This window comes from Calidris pugnax, unplaced genomic scaffold, assembly GCF_001431845.1.
Source record: "Calidris pugnax isolate Ruff unplaced genomic scaffold, ASM143184v1 scaffold32, whole genome shotgun sequence".
Lineage (NCBI taxonomy): Eukaryota > Metazoa > Chordata > Aves > Charadriiformes > Scolopacidae > Calidris > Calidris pugnax.
The window spans coordinates 4,005,309-4,021,656 of NW_015090783.1; the positions used below are offsets into that span (position 1 = coordinate 4,005,309).

Below are 16,348 nucleotides of genomic sequence, written 5' to 3' on the forward strand. Positions count from 1 at the left end.
GCTGAGGCGGGGCGGGGCGCTGCGGACCGGAAGCGGTGGGGTGGGTCCGCGCGGAGCTACCGGCTGTGAGGGGATCCTGAGGAGGGCCGGCCGCGGGGCGTCTCCTCAGCGCCGGGGCCGAGCCGTGAGTGGGTTACACGTCCCGGTGTGTGGAGCTTTAACCGGGGAAGGGAGGCGGCAGGTTTCCCCCGCGGGTTTTCCCTCGCGGAGTCCACGAGGGTGCCAGGCGGGGTAAAGGGGGCGGGAGAGGAGCCTGCAGTAGGGAAAGTGGTTATTTCGTGCGTTACTTCAGGCTGGGAGTTACAGCTCGGGTATTAACTGGAGCTGTGCGACTTTATGAACCACACGGGTTCAGCGTGGCTTCCGTGAGAGCCCTCCCTTTCCCCTTAGGTTTATTCAGCAATAACAGCGAAATTAAAGTGTGATTTGTTTCCCTTCTTTGCTTCTCAGTCGGAAAAGCAAAAGCGAGGACTGTGCCTGTCAAATGCCCACTCTGCAGAAAAACACGGGGGTGTGGGGTGACTCTGTGTGTGGGTGTCACCCAGCCCCTGGTACAGGCAGCGGGCAGGCCTGGGGGCTGCACCGTCACCCACCCGGGTGGGAGAGAGAGCGCGGCTGGATGGGTGCTGCTTGGGGTGGGGTTGGTCGCTCTGAGGGGTCCCTGCAGTGACAATGCCTCACCAGTGCCTGTGGGGAGTGAAGGCTCTGATTTGAGTGGGACAAAGTGCACGATTAAAATGAGGAAGCACACATGAGTGGTTGCAGGTTTGGAGCCCTAAGATGTTCTTTTGTTCCACCATCAGGTAAAGGTTGTGGACAGTATGGAATTGCCTTCAACAACAGATCTCAAAGTCATATTTTTTGGCCAGAACAAAGTGGGAAAGATACTTCTGGTTGTGTGTTTTCAATGGAAAAGGTAAATTGGTTGACATCATATGGTTACACCCAACGTTCAGGTATGACTTAAAATTTTTGGAACAGCGTTGGTAATTGAGCATGTGATGCTTGTAAAAGTAAATACATCTATTTAATAATGGGCCTTTGTAAATAACATGTGCCATAAAAATGACTCGTTAAATGTATTTGCTCTCCTAACTAGTTACATTTCATGGCAAAGGACAATGAGGAAAAAGCAACTAGCTGTACAGAGATCTCTTTGTGAACTACTGTAACATGACTCTTTCTGTAATTTAAAAAATTACATTTCAGCTTTGCCCAGCTTAATACAGTATATCATATCAGTTGTGATTACATTTCCTAAGGGGGTTAGTAGTATTTGCTAGAGACTACAAAGTAATTAACCACACTGTGTTATTGTGTGTTTTAATATATGTGGATATCACATTCTGGGCCCTTCAAAACTTACCTTTGTGAGTGGGGTGAGATTTTTACATTGGCCCACCCAGCAACTGTTACCAACACCTAGCAATGCTGAATAGTATCTGAAATGTACGTTATAAAATGTTAATTCAGTCTTCAGGTATTGAGAAGTAGGTACTCTCACTAAAATTCGAAAGCTACTGTTATAAGCCTAACATTCTTTCTGGAAGAATAGCAGTTTCAGGAAGGTGATTTTTAAAATTTTCCTCCAAAAGAACACTTAGCTACACTATATTTAAAACTTCTTCATTAAGATACACCAATGACCCTTTCTTTGGATACAATGAATGCACCTGTGTCTATACAGTGATACAATTGTGCATGTATGTGTTTTCAAAGACACAACACTGCTTGATGCTGCAAAGACTTCTAGATTTTTTTATTTTTTCAGTCAAGGCCTATAAAGCACAAAATCCAGAGTTACCATAAATAGCAATAAAATGTTAAGACGTCTCTGAATGTTTCCTTTGTCTCATCTTTATTTCCCAGATGACTGGTTAAGTTTTCTTATTTGTCTCATGGAGCAGGCCTTGTCTTACTTTGATGTTTGCATTTTTGTCTTTTTTGTGTGATACACTAAATGTGCTGGATAGCTGTTGTCTGGTTTTAGAGCTAGCAGCGGTGAAAAATTACAACAGCCGAGTTATTTGTAATTAGGTATCTCATGCAGATACCAAAACTGCGGCTTCCTTTTAGCCAAAAACATGACTTTCTGAACATCGTCATGTATCCTGCTTTAGGCTGCGCACCTGGGGAATGTCCCTGTTTTGGATTTGGAGGCTGTTTTAGGTACAGGGCTGCAGCAACAGGGCGGGCGAGGCCTGTTTTTTGGTTGGCTCACACGCTGCCAGCCTTTCTTGGTGCAATGCAGCTGGATGAGCTGTGTGCAGGAGGGCTTGGAACCAGCAGGAGGGTCTGTTGGGAATGGATGTAGAGTAGCAATGTGTCAGGAAACTGAAAGGCAGCTGCATAAGGTTCTGTGGCAGGACTGTTAGACTGACAGCTGGGCAGCAGTGACTAACGGAGGTGACTGGTGCTTGGTTTGAGGGTGGTAAGCGCTCTCAAAAGCCAAAATATGCTTCATATAGGCCACTTACAGTGAAACAAACTTCGAGGCTGAATTCAGATTGACAAAAGCCCTCTAAATTTCAATGAGGCTGGGATTTCATGCCAGAAACACTTTCTAAAATGATGATGAAAACAGCTTGGTCCTTCCTACCCTTAAATTAGCATTTATGCTATTTTTAGAGTTTGTGCAAGATTTATTGCTCTTCTAAGTTGTAGCCATCTTTTTGAGTTTGGATGGAGTTTAAGATGGTCTGAACAACATGCTGAATTATTTCTAAGTGATGACTTGGTGAGATGCAGGCAGTTGAACATAGCTCTGCAGCCTGAAGACCCATTAGCAAAACGTGAACCAGTGTACCGAAATGCTTACAATTTGCCAGAATATGCTCCAATATATATCTTTATCACTTCTAAACCTTCAATTCCTGAATACATGTCATCCTCAGAGATCCACATAAGCTATTTGAAGAACTACTGTTTTAAAAATTACTGAATTTAAGAGCCTTTCTCTGTATGTGGCATATTTTTCCCCCTGCCTGACACTGAGACTTGAAGAGTAATTTAAGCCATGATAAACAGGCACTGCAGTTTACAGACCATCTTTCCCTGTCTTCTACAATCTTGGGGAAACATAAGCTTCCGTGAGGCCCTGTGGTGAATTACATCAGGGAACCAGACCAGTATACAATATACTTAAAAAGCAATATACTTTGCTTATGAGTATACAAGCAAAGAAGTGAGTTTTCTGTTAGATCAAGCTCTCCTTCTCATCTGTCTCATGGCCACAAAAGTCCTGCATGTGTTCTCGATGTTTTCAGAAATGTTGAATCAACTTCAAGGCCGTGGATATCTGCAGTCAGCCACCTGGCCCCTATCAATCTCCCAACAGACTCCCTAAACTGGCCACTCAGCTTTACTGCCTGCTGCCCCACCCATCTGATCTTAGCTGCTCATGGTGTTCCTGATTATAATTGGGGTTTATCCTGAGCTCTGGCTTGGTAGTTTGGGATACAGTTTTCTTAGCCCTGAGTTTGGATTCTTCCTTTTTTTTTTTTTTTTTTTTTCCCGGACAAAGTTTTCTAATGATCATGTTTGGCCTTGTACGTCCTCCCACCTGTTCGCTTGTAAAACTCCTGCCAAAAAAACTGTTTTGTTTTTTTTTTTTTTTTTTTTTTTTTTTTCCCCTGCTTTGTTGTGTCTTTGGGTTCTGCCTGCTGCTGTGGAGGCTTTGGTGCTTCACCAGAGCTTTTGCCTGCTCTTACACACCTTTGGCTCTGTTTCATGATATTTAGTGTGGTCTTTGACCGTACTGTTGCCTTGTTCTTTGGACTAGCACATTCCTCTGGTTCTTCTGGTTGTTGGCATCTTATCCGCAATTAGTTTTTTCTCCATTCCTGCACTGATTATGAATGACCTCCATCTTGGGAGACACATGGTGGACCACGGTGCAGCTGAAGAACTGCCTCAGGAGATGGTAGCCGACGACGGCTTTCCCCTGATGCTCTTCTCCTAGGCCATCCTTTGAGCACGCCGTCTTTGTGGCTGCTTGAAGGAAACAAATCGCGCTATTTCGCGGCGGGGGGAAGGGACCCACACCTGCTGGCACAACACCGGTGGCTTTACTCTGTAATTAAGTGCCCTCTGATCAGAAACACCTGGCAAGGGCGCGACCCTCCCCTGACCCCACAGGCCCTGCCGCCCTTCGGGCTGCGCTCAGCCCTCGCGGGGCCCGGCGGGGTGGGCCCTCCCGGGGCGGCGGCAGGTGGCGGGCCCGCTCCTCCCGCGCCGCCCTTTCCGGGAGGCGGCGGGGCCGCGCCCGGGCCGCCGGGCAGGTGAAGGAGGCGGCGGCGGCGGCGCTGCCCCTCACTGAGGTGACAGGAGGGGCCGCTATGAGGCTGCTCTTGCTGGCGTGCCTCCGAGCGCAGACCGGCAACGCGACCACCGCCGCCAGGATACAGTGAGTGGCCCCCGACCCCCTCCCGCTTTATGCCGCGGCATCCTCGCCTCACCGGCGGGGAGGCGGGACCGGCCTCCCTCTCCCCTCACGCCGAGGCCGCCGCAGCCCTCCCCGGCGGGCAGAGGGGGCTCGGCGGTGGGGCCGGTGCCGCGGGGATGGGAGAGGGTTTGGCGGGGGGCCGTCCGCCATTCACTGCCCCCGCCGGCGCACGGAGGCGGTGTCGCTGCCGCCGCAGCAGCCGCGTGGATGGCCGGCGCTGGGGGTGTGTGAGGGGACGGCGGCCGAGCGCCGAGACGGGCCCTCCCTGACAGAGCCGGGGCGGGGGGGATCCGCCGCTTGCCGGGAGGCCGGGGCCTGCTGGCTGTGGTGGGGCCGAGCCCGTGTCGGGGAGGGGGGTAACCCGCTGGCAACGTGTCCCCCTTCCTCCGTGCTGCTGGGGAGCAGGGGAACCCCCAGAGCGAGATGAGGGGAGGATGCGGAGAGCAGCGGGCGCAGGCAGGTCCGCGGTGAGGAGCCGTCCCCGTAACCCGGAGCGGGCACCCTTGCCGTGGGAGTGCCAGATGCAGCTCTCCCGGGCATTATGAGTCGGTGGGGCTTTGAAACTGTTTGGACAAACCGAACTGCGTCAACGCATAATATTCTTAATGTCCCCATTTAACTTTTTCGATGAAACGTGGAAAAAGGATGTGGCTGACAGCATCGCTGAGGGCCTGGCTGTGCGTGTGAGCTCTGTTTAGAAAAAAAAAAAAAAAGTAACTGTAAAAATGAAACAATTTCTTGATGTGTTTGTCCTCTTGAGGCCCAAAATGAGGACTTGGTTGCTTCTTACCCATCAGAGTCATCCACAGTTTAGGTTGTTTCTTATGATTGATCTCTTCTGCTATTAAAAGTTTTCCCTGACCTTGATCTGCATATTATATGTTATACATAGAAATAGTCCTCTGACATTGTTTAAGTTTTCACACTACTCGTGTCATACCAAGTTCAGCCTCAGATTTGTGCAGGGCGACCGTATTGTGTATGAGGCAATGGTGGAACATACCTGCTGCCTCGTGTCAGTCACCCAGGCACTGAAGATGTAAAGCAAATAGAGCATAAAGATCAGAGAAAGCTGAAGTTTTCTGTGTTTTAAAAGAATATATATTGATAAAATGTTGAGATAAATGTGTTCTTATGTTTTTAATACAGATTTTTTTACCTGCACATGTCAGCACAGAGGTCATGTGTGGTGGTTTGTGTGGCATTCTGCATTTACTTTAATCTTTAATTTTTAGCTCTCACTGGATAATACAAACCTACTTATTCTTGGGGATGTCTATGCTTATTCTTCCTCCATAAAATTATTTCTTCTACCTTTACAAATTAAATATTCACTTACCTTCATCTTCCATGTCAAAATGAGGGAAGTCAGACAAATATTTAGACTGTGGAGTCATGCAGAGGTAATCCAGTGGAAAGCTGGTTTTGCATTATTTCTAGTTAAACTAAGCCTGAATAAGCTAGACAAACAAATGTCCACATATTATTTAAAATTGTCTTTTGACTACACTGGGATTGATTGTGATCACGTGAGCACCCTGCATCAAGACACAGTGGTTTAGCAAGGTGCCTTTACATGAGTCACGGTGACCAGCAATTTTGGGTAGTCTTCTCCAGCTCTGACTCGTGCACAGTGGCCTGAGCCAATGTGTTGTAGTGTGAAAGAGGACGTAGACGCGGTGAGTTGCAACAGCTCAGTTGACAGATGGTTTAATATACTACCACGTTAACGCAATCGTTTTCAGCTATGTGAACACATCTGCAGCGATCTGTGTAGAGTACGCCAAACTTGGTTTAGCATCCTGTTCCTTTATAGGCCTACAAAGTGGATACTGCTTTCTCATGCACACAGACCTTCAAAGAGAAAGAAGATAAGTAGTGAAAGATCAATTTAATTCATGTTCACAATAAAGGTGGATAAGGGCTTCTAACAGAAATAGTGTTTGAGAGTCAGTAACTTATGTCATGTTCAGTCGCTGTCTTATCACCTACTGTAAATGTTATTTTTAGTAATAATATAAATGAGCCTGTTTGGGGAAAAAAAAGTCTGATCAGGAAACAAAGTAAAGAGTATTAGCTATCAATTAAATCCATCTTCCTGACTAAAAGGCTAATTGGGGGACAGCTATCACTATAACCATCCTATGCAGATACTTCCCTCTGATATTGGTTTTCTTAAGACTTTATGCCATTTAAAAAAAAATTAAAAATCTACATGTATGGCCAAAGGCTTGAGCATGTCACTTCTCACACTAATCTGCCATACCTGAGGTTAAGTGCATATGGTAACCTTTATAGCATATGTGTTAATGCACAGAAAATATATATTCCAATTACTATTTGGCCTCAGGGGTATCTGCGTACATGCTTATGAATTTATTTGTTCGATCTTTTTTTTTTTTGTATTGAGCCATGGCAACTTTTGGTTAAGTATAAATGAAGCAATGAAATTATGTCCCGGTTGGACGCTTGCCAGCATAGATTAGTTTTATGGCTTATTATCACTGGTTATACTATGGTTATGATATTACAGCTGTTCCTATAACTGCTTCATCTTTTCATAAATAAGATATTCATTTCCTGAGTTTATAGTAACTGGTAACAAAGATACCAGATTCTAATTTGGCTAGAAGTCAGCTTGCTAAAACAAGTGATGTAATGCGTTGCTGTGGGCTTTATTTGTATTGGTGTGTATAATCACCTTAAGAAAATATGAGCAGTGAGTAGAGAATAAAACACTAAGCAAAAGTCTTTGGTTCAGCTGACATTCTTCAGCCTTAGAAATGAGATCAAAGAGGGTGTTAGGAAAGAGAATAAATGAATCTTCTTTGCCCCTTGAAATGTTCTGTTCATCTTGTATTGGTAGTAAGGAGCAATAGAAATCTTGAATTAATTGGTTCATTAGAAAGATTTAGATGAAGTATTTTGCCAATATGTAAATATCTCTTGGAGAGGGAGAGGGTGTTTCAATTCTTGTTTGAAATGGGACGGTTGGGAGAGCCCTTCTGTAAATCTCCAGGTAATCAACTGCAAGAGAATTAAACCCACAAATTCAATAATGCTAATCATTCCTCTTTACAATTATTTTTCACCTTAGACATTTATTGGAGTAATTCTGGGCTCCAACTTTTCTTCTGTTTAGTCTTACCCTATCGCCTAACACTAAAATCACACAGAAGAGTGCTCCTACAGCAGGAGATCCTCTTCTCCTCATGATAGATCATAAGAGGTCCTTTTACCTACCCCCGTTGGTTTTATAAGGCAGGATTAAACTTTGCAGAGTTATTTTGTCCTTCCAAAGGACAGTTACTGACTTCAGAATGTAGAGACAGGATTCTCTCCCCATTTTTGCTCACAGTTTTAATTTCTTATTCACAGTGGATTTTATTCATGCTTGGTTCATGCCAACACAATTTTCTGTGTTATTTAAGGGAGAAGTTTGAGAGAGAAATAAAATGAACACTTTGCTTCATCAAGTATGAAAAAAAATAAGATAATTTACAAAGAAAACAGAGAAGATCAAGCATTAGTCTTGTAATTCTATCCACTTCAGTGGGAATTGCAAGTATTCAGCTCTGGCTGAGTTTCAGAAAAGGAAGTGGGTCTGCTCACTTAATAACCTTTGAATTGTGCTGTGTAGATTTTTCAGTAGTTGATGCATAGCCTCTTTACAGAATAGACAGGCTAGGGAAAGAGATAATTAATATTTTTGGATGAAGCCTATTTTGTGTCGTTCAAGATGTGTCAGTGTATCTACCTAACAGGAACTTTTTGGAAGTCATTCTTTGTCTGCCATTAATTCTATTGAAATATCAGTTGAAAATTAGAACACAAATGGTTTTGAGAGGAAGACATCACAGAAAATAAAGCAAGTTTGAAATCTATAGCACTTTAGCACTAAGCATACTTCTCACTCGCTTGTGTCTTAGCTTCAGTCCTGCCGTGTTTGGAAGTATAAAACTGTTTCTGTATTTGAAGACCTGTGAACTGCAGATTGAGGTTGAAGGAGGGAAGACTGCTAGCCAGGATAAGTGAGAAGTTGTAATCAGTAATGTAGGAAATAAAAAATGAAACGTTATAAAACATCACCTGGTATTTTACAGTTGTTAGAGAAAAAAGTATTTCTATAGAAATCTTTAATAAAGTGAAAATGTGTGTCAGAAAAAGGTTGTACCTTTTAGCAATGTCTCTCTGCATCCAGAGCAGACACTTACAAGTTTCACTTATAAGCCTCATGATTTCCAAAGAGTGTAAAAAATATAATAAAAAAAAATTAATTCCCTGAATACTAAAATCAGTGGGGCTGGGAAATATTTTGTCCAATATTCAGATGTGTATAAATATTACAGTGTAGGCAGTTACTAATACAATGTACTCTAGGAAATGGTCTTTCAAACCTAATGAATGACTGAAGTTCTCCCTATTTGGTTACTTCCTACCAAATCACTCAAAATCTGGAAACTGACAGCCAACCACCATTTGAGAAATATTATTCTCCCCAAGTAGCAGCATTGGCTTCCATGAGAGTTTTGGTAGAAGGGAAAGATATGGCAGAGCAAGGAAAATTCTGATTCTAAGCAATAGTCACTGGTTGTTAAGACACTCCTTGGAAATTTATCTACACATACAAAACTGATAGAAAATGCAGCCTTGAGGTTTAGCATTTTCAGTGTTGTCTTAGATTCACAGACAGCAGGAGACGTGTTCATTTTTATTTTTCATTCAGAAAGTATTTGTTTATGAAATGGCAAAATAATGTGAATACAGAGTTGCCAGGAGGAAAAAAGATATGGGAAATGTGTCTCTTCTGTCTTGGCTCTATTCAGGGACATCTGTGACTTCACAGACAGATCAGCCTTCAAAAAAAATCTCCTGCAATAGCTTTGCAGCACCCTCTTACCATGTTTCTTGATAACCGCATATGTGTGAAAATCATAGCCTGCTTTTTTTTTTTGGTTATAAAGATGAAAACTCATTTAGAAAAATATGAAAATATCACTGTAAATTTCAGTACTTAAATACTACCCAATAACTCTGCTTCTATGCACATATATTTCCATAGATGCATAATCTGAAGCCTGTGACTAATCATATTGAACTCAATGCTATGTTTATGGGATTAAGGACTCTTTACATCTGGGAACTTGAATTATTCTAGGAATACGTTTGTAATTTTTCCTTCTTAAGCTGTATGCAAAATCTTTACATGCTCCTGAGTCATTATGAGTAGAAAAAAAAATGAAGTTATAGAGGTAATCCACAATTTATGAGCCTTTGGAACACTTGAGGGAGTTCCCTCTCTATTTACTGCAGAAACAGCTGTCATTCAGCTGTGAGATTTGGAGCTGTGGAAGTTGAGGAGGAAAGAAAAAGTATTAATTCCCAGTATATTTTAGAAAGATGCTTTAGATCAAAATTCCTAGCTGAATTTCCTGATTCCAGATGTCCTGAGAGAGTTATTTTCAAATTAATTGTAATATGCAAACATACTGCTTGTACATGATAGTGATTTATGGTAATTGGAATACTGATGGGGAAAAAAAATTCTTGTAGACTATTTAATGAGCACCTGTGAAATTATGGAATGCCTTCACGAGCATCCCAAGTATTTGCCCGAGAGATTTTCGTTCCACAGCTGTGAGATTTGGGCATCATTATTTAGATATAAATTGAGAGTCTCTTTCAAAAGGCAAGCAGGTACTCGGTATAAGTTCATGGGACAAATGATGTAAATAATTGCTCAACAGTGTAAATAAGGAACTTGCAATCTGGATGTATTTTATAATTTATTAGTACTTATTATAATTTATTGGTCTTGTTTCAAATGGTGAAGTTAAAAGTGAAATGAGTTTCTTTTTAGACTAAGGAAGAAATACAGCACCATATGTTGTGCCAATGGAGCTCTATCTGATATGGTGCTAATACATTCCTTTCAAGGCCTCCAGACATTTTACAACATTTTTAGCACTAATTTCTGCAGTAATGACTAACTTCTGCAGGAATTACATTCCTTGAGAGGATATGAAATGATCAAGAAAGGAAAGAGCTGACATTATCCAAGAAGCTATTGAGTTAGCAGGATTTTAATGCCAGAACGATTAATACGCAATGAGAAATAAATCAACTGGAACAATATGTAATAAGCAGAAAACATTCTTGTGGTCTTTTTATAATATTGAAAATGTAAACACTACATGTCAGCAGATAGCATGTGCTAGTTTCTATCAAAACATGGATTTTCACCTGTATGTGTTTTGGAAACATTGATAGCTGATTCTAGCTTCAGTGGGAGAAATTATGAGCCTAGAGTATAAAAGGAAAGTCTAAAACAAAGCTCACTGAAATGCCTAAAGTAAAGCCTCCTGTAATCAATCAGTTTCTTGACTTTGGCAGTCTTTTAATCAATGTTTTAATGTGAGGAACCACTGTATATAAAGATGAATGGGTAAGCTGACACTAGAATAAGGGGAGATTTGGTTTGGTTTTTTTCTTTTTAGCAATTGAGTTTTTGGGTTTTTTTAAAGACTGTGAAAGTGTTTGTGTAATTTCTTTTGTGTAGTTTTTTCTTATACTTCAATTATCCTGTGCCTGTTTTACAAATGGGTAAACTAAGACAAGAAGCAATTGAACTCACAATCAAATAGAAAACTACGTATTAATTTTTTTGCCCCTGCAAACATTTATTTCTATGTTCTGTATTTTTAATAGTATTGATTAGCTGGACATATTTGTGTTTTCTTCCACTTGGTGGCCGTTCTCCAGAGCAAGAATCTCAGAATCTCTAAGACCAAGGTCTAACACACTCAATTCGAAAGGAATCTTTTCCGTGTATTGAGCTGAAGCTCAGTCTAGAGAGATGCTGATTATGCTTCAGTTCTGCTGATTCCCAAAGGTGGTGTTTATAATTTGTGGGCTTGGGCCTTAAAATGGATGCAGTTTATGTTGCTTGGAAATCTGACTGTGGCTTTACAATGGTGAAGGTAACAAATATTTTCAGGGAACGCTCCCCCCTGCCCTTGTAGATAGCTCCATGGTTTCTTGAACAAAATTAGTGTAAAGATGAATGTTGGAGTGAAAATTAAGGAAAAACATTTTGATTAAGCTTATTTAATGTACTGGCATGCCTATAACATTAATAGTATCTTCTTATTTTTTCTTTTTCTATTTGTTCCGACAATGAAGGAATCATCTACATGCTGCCGGTCATATTTGTGTTCTTAAAGATGCTTTAATGTATGAAAGTCCAGCTGAAATTGCAAATCTAACCTCCACAGACAAATTTGATGCAGCCCTGGCCATTCATCTTTATAAAGCAGGCAGACTTCTGCAAGGTAATCCCTTTTCTATTTTGCAATAAAAATACCTCTTAAAAAGGTACTGAAAGAGAAGAGAATGAATACAAACAGTAATAAATGGCTATAAATGTATAAACCCACATGTAATATAGTTATTCTGTTTATCAACTTCAACAGATGTTCAGAAATGCTGAAAATCTTTCTCAGTGGGAGATCTGATCCAGAGAGGAGAGAACTAAATAAACGTACTTTTAAAGCACATAGTCCATTTCATAATTAAGTACTTTAACTACATTAAGATAAGAGCATTATATTAACGTTAAGATACTTTCAGCAAATGTGTTCTTTCAGAGGACAATGGCTTGGCTAAGTATAGCTGAGGTCAAAAAGAAGAAAGCAGAGAGGCTAATTTGATTTTTCTGCTCAAAAATGAGTCAGGGTTTTTTGGACATGAAATAGCTTTGAGGTGTCATTCATGTCAGCTAAACTGTAGCAGACAGGATGTTATCAGACAAATAATAAAATTTTCTATTGTATCTAGCCATGTAGAACAAAATTTTAGCCTGCCATTAATGATACACCAGAAGCACTGGCTTTCAAAATTACGGACACTATCACCTACTGAAATTGCAAGTGTGTATCCGTGTTTGAGATCACATTCATATTATACAAATCTACTCACTTGGACAAAGGTACATAATTTGATACTTTCATCAGATCTCAGTATAAGTTGCGTTGTGCTAGTTTTCAGACTTCAGAAGTCCCCCCACAATTTGCTCAGAAAGCCTGAATTATTGTCTGCTGTGCTTGTCTATCTACAATGGAGCTCTGATTTCAATAGGGATCCTAGAGTAGAAAAGTAATTCTGTAAGATGATCTCTGCTAACGTGTATTAAGACTTCTCTTGTCGGAATGTAGAGATGATTGTTTTTGCGACAAGACCTAGACTCTCTTTTTTTTTTTTTTTTTAAAAAAAAAAAAAGTAATGTTGGATTTTAAATTTTTACTGTAAAACTTTATTGGTGTTTTGACTTGCATAGCCTTGCCTGAATGCTGTTGCTATTAGATTTTCAAAATTCCACAAATCTACAAAGCCTGATACTTCAATGATTTACATAAGTTCAATAATTTAAGTCAGTCAGTCACACTGTTCCAAAAAGCATCCGCAATAACTGAAAGACAAATAAACCAGAAATTTGTGAAAAGCATGACAGTAAGTAGTATGATTGCTGGGATGATCCTAGTCAAAATGTAAAAGTTATTGTAGACTTCTTGAAGGAAAAAAAGTGATTCGAAGGACATTCCTGATTCTTGTAACATTTAATATTTCCAAACCCTATATTAAGAAATACCTTAAAAAATTTAGTCATTACAGTCATACTACCATTATTACCCTATAACCATCTTTTGGGCTTCATCTTGGAAACTTTTTTTGGGGATATATGATCAACACATGTAATAGATGACATATTATTTACTTTTTTTTATTTGTTAGAAGGGCAATACATATTTTATATTGTATTACAGAAAGCCAGTCTCTTGAAGATTAGTGCTTTGATAGTGCACATTAATTCTCTTCACAAACATTAGAATACACTATCTAAAAATGCTGAAGAAAGTCTTTAAGTAACTTAGCCAGAATGGCAATTAATCTTAAATTCTTTCTGTTTGTTCTTTCATGTATTAGTGAGCAAATTAGCAATGCTAATAAATCCTTATCTTACAGCTCACTTAATTTTCAAATATAAATGGGAAATGTACACTATGTTTTCTATCTTTATCAACATATTTATTTCGTTCCCCATTTTTTTTAACATTGTCTAATTTGCTTGGTTTTAACCATGAATTTTGATTAACCAATAATTTGCCCCACCCCTAAGACTCTGGATCGCTACAGAAAGGATCACCAATAGTTTCCACAGCCATGAACGTTCAAGGTCAGTTATATTATCTCCCAAAAGGAAGAACCTCCATCAACACAGTAACCTCCTGTGTCCTGCTCTGTGGTCCAGTGCTGAGGACAGTGTTGTCTACTGAGTCCTTGATCCCTCTCCCCTTCCATCTGACAGCAAAAGGGAAAAAAACAATGCATGTTTTCTTGATACACAGTGTGTAGTGGCAATGCAGCCTAACTGCTTATTTGTCTTCACAGTCAGAGGAAACCTTGGTTTCATCTGTTGCAGCTAACAGAAATCTGCAAAATCCACAAAATTGGTTACCTTAATGGCAGGATTTTTAGACTGCTTTACTGGAAATTGTTTCTTTTGAAAAACTGCAGTCCCATTTGGAATTTAAAACTATGTTCTGCTTGTAGTAATTAGCCACCTTGAGTCTGTTATTTGTTAGCTTAATGTGGTGTAAAACTGACCACTTAATCGCTTTCAGTGCTGAAACAATCAACAGTAAACATTATTGTCTGCTATCTTGATTAGTTTAAGGGGAGAACATTGCTGGTGACTTGTCAGTTACTAAAAATAACCTGACTCCAAGCAAAGAAATGCTATTAGAAAGGAATCTTACACTACTATTGGCTTTTGTATTTTCATCAACGTAGCCTTTGGCCTTGTCCATTTAAGTCCAGCTGCTGTTAGTGTGGAAGTGCTATTCGACCCTGTTTTGGTGGCTTTACCCCTATGCAAAGATGAATTTATTGTAGTACTGTGTGTCAAAACTAGGCGTTTACCAGACTGCAGGCACCACAGCATAGGATACATATGCTTTTGTTGATAGTCTACAATTTGAATGTTGATGAGGTCTTGTGCACAGACTGTCCCACAGCCAACATGCCTTCCTCTGCTCTTGCTGTTCTGAGCACTGCAAGGCATCCTAAAACAACTTTCATAACTTGGGTGATCACAGAAGATCTTGGAACAACCTATTATAAACACAGATCCATCTCTTGGAATGGAATTAGGTGAAACAACGGTTCTATTGTAGGTTCACCTATACAGCCTTATTTAATTCAGTGACCTTGTCCGATGGTGTGAGTCTATCTACATTTTTTGTAGCAGTAAATTTGGCTTTGGAAGTCAATTTTTAAAAAAAAAATAAAACCAAACAAAAAAAAAACCCAAAATAATTTCCGTAACCAGCTTTGCAGGATGGTCACCCAAATCACTCTATTGGAATGCCTGAGGGGGTAGCAAATGAGTGGCTGAGACCAGATACCTGGGACCAAACTTTGCAGTAATGCATCTTATTAAAATGTGAATAACATTTAAAATATATATGCCGTTTGGTGGGCTGCCAAGTGTAGAAACTAATTGATTGGTTTTATAAAGCATGGAAAAGGCAAAGAAAATCTCATAGCTACACAACAGACTGACATGCTGTGAAATTGCATAGTTACTTTATGGGATTTTCAGTGCCAAACCCATAAAAATTCAAGTTTCTCCAGGCTCCTTTTTCAAAGGCTTTTGCTTACATATATGATACAGTATTATCAATATACTTTTTCACTCTTAATGTCCCCTTCTAGTCATTACCTTGACACGTTGCCCAACTTCTCATCATAGTCATTGCTTTGCAGATAGCAGAATTCCTTTTGGAATCATCTTTGGTGGGACAGATGTAAATGAAGATATCAAATGTAAAGAGAAACGTCGGGTAATGGGAGCAGTGCTAGAAGAAGCCAGGTAAAAGCATGTCTGGAAGGTTTATGACAGGAAATTGCATTTTTGTAATGGCAGATCTTTTAGGAAATGTTCCATAAATGATTGGAATCACTGGGAGATGTGTAGGCCATCAGACAAATGATAGACTACTTGAAATCCCTATGATCTCTACATATTATTTTATGATTCAGTAATGGAAGTAAAAGATTTTCTTCATAAAATATGGTCTGTATGCAGTCTATTCATTTTATATGTTACAATCCTTTCATTGTATTTGTCCATGTAGGAGTTGGCAGAAGGACTGCTGAAACTTGGTCTCTTGGGCTGTGAATTTTCAAACTCAAATCCCACTAAGAGCTAGTGAAGTCTATTCTCTTGCTAACTAATCCTGTTCTTTGTCTACTGAATCATAACTGTTTTCTAGAATAATAGAACTATGCATGTGATGAGGATATAAAATTCTAAGGCAGGTAAAAGAAATGGGAATAATAGCCAGAACACTTAACCTGGGATTTGGCAGCATACGGCTCTATAGAATGATCTACTTTATGGGTAGAGCCTTTGATGGCTAGTATAACTGTAGGCTGTAGCAACTTGACTGTGGTTTATTTGGCGTGTTTGGAATGGACACAATTTTATGCAATCAAATTTTAATTTCTTATTAAAATTATTTTAGACTGTTTGTGTTTGCAGAGAATCGGGTAAAGAAATGTACATCTAAGTATCTTCAACAATATCCATACAAACCTCATTTGTACAGAACTATCCTGACCATGAAATGACTGATATTTGGTATTGAAATAGTGAATCTTTAGTAGTGGAGGTGGTTAATGGTGATTTAGTGGCGGAGGTATGGTTATGTCAATAGCAAATCTTTGTTAGCGGTGGAGGTTTGAGTATTCTTATTCAATCTTAGCTGTAGTAATATTATTAACCAAAACAAGGTTGGATCCTGTTTGCAAAGGCCCTGTGCCAGAAGTACTAAATGTTGCTCC

The 16,348-nt window shown here is 40.2% G+C and overlaps 1 protein-coding gene across 7 annotated transcripts in view; it reads left to right on the forward strand.

The window, feature by feature from the left end:
* GLT1D1 (glycosyltransferase 1 domain containing 1) overlaps nucleotides 1–16,348 on the forward strand; it is a 122,362-nt gene that overhangs the window by 59,788 nt on the left and 46,226 nt on the right. For 2 of the 7 annotated variants that reach the window (XM_014962705.1, XM_014962698.1), the window contains exons 5-7: nucleotides 804–916; nucleotides 11,627–11,775; nucleotides 15,269–15,374. In XM_014962705.1, the coding sequence (XP_014818191.1) occupies nucleotides 804–916; nucleotides 11,627–11,775; nucleotides 15,269–15,374 (368 nt within the window). Of the gene's footprint in view, nucleotides 1–110; nucleotides 146–803; nucleotides 957–4,261; nucleotides 4,406–11,626; nucleotides 11,776–15,268; nucleotides 15,375–16,348 lie in introns of those variants that run through there. The other 5 variants (XM_014962741.1, XM_014962732.1, XM_014962714.1 and 2 more) reach the window with 3 other exon arrangements.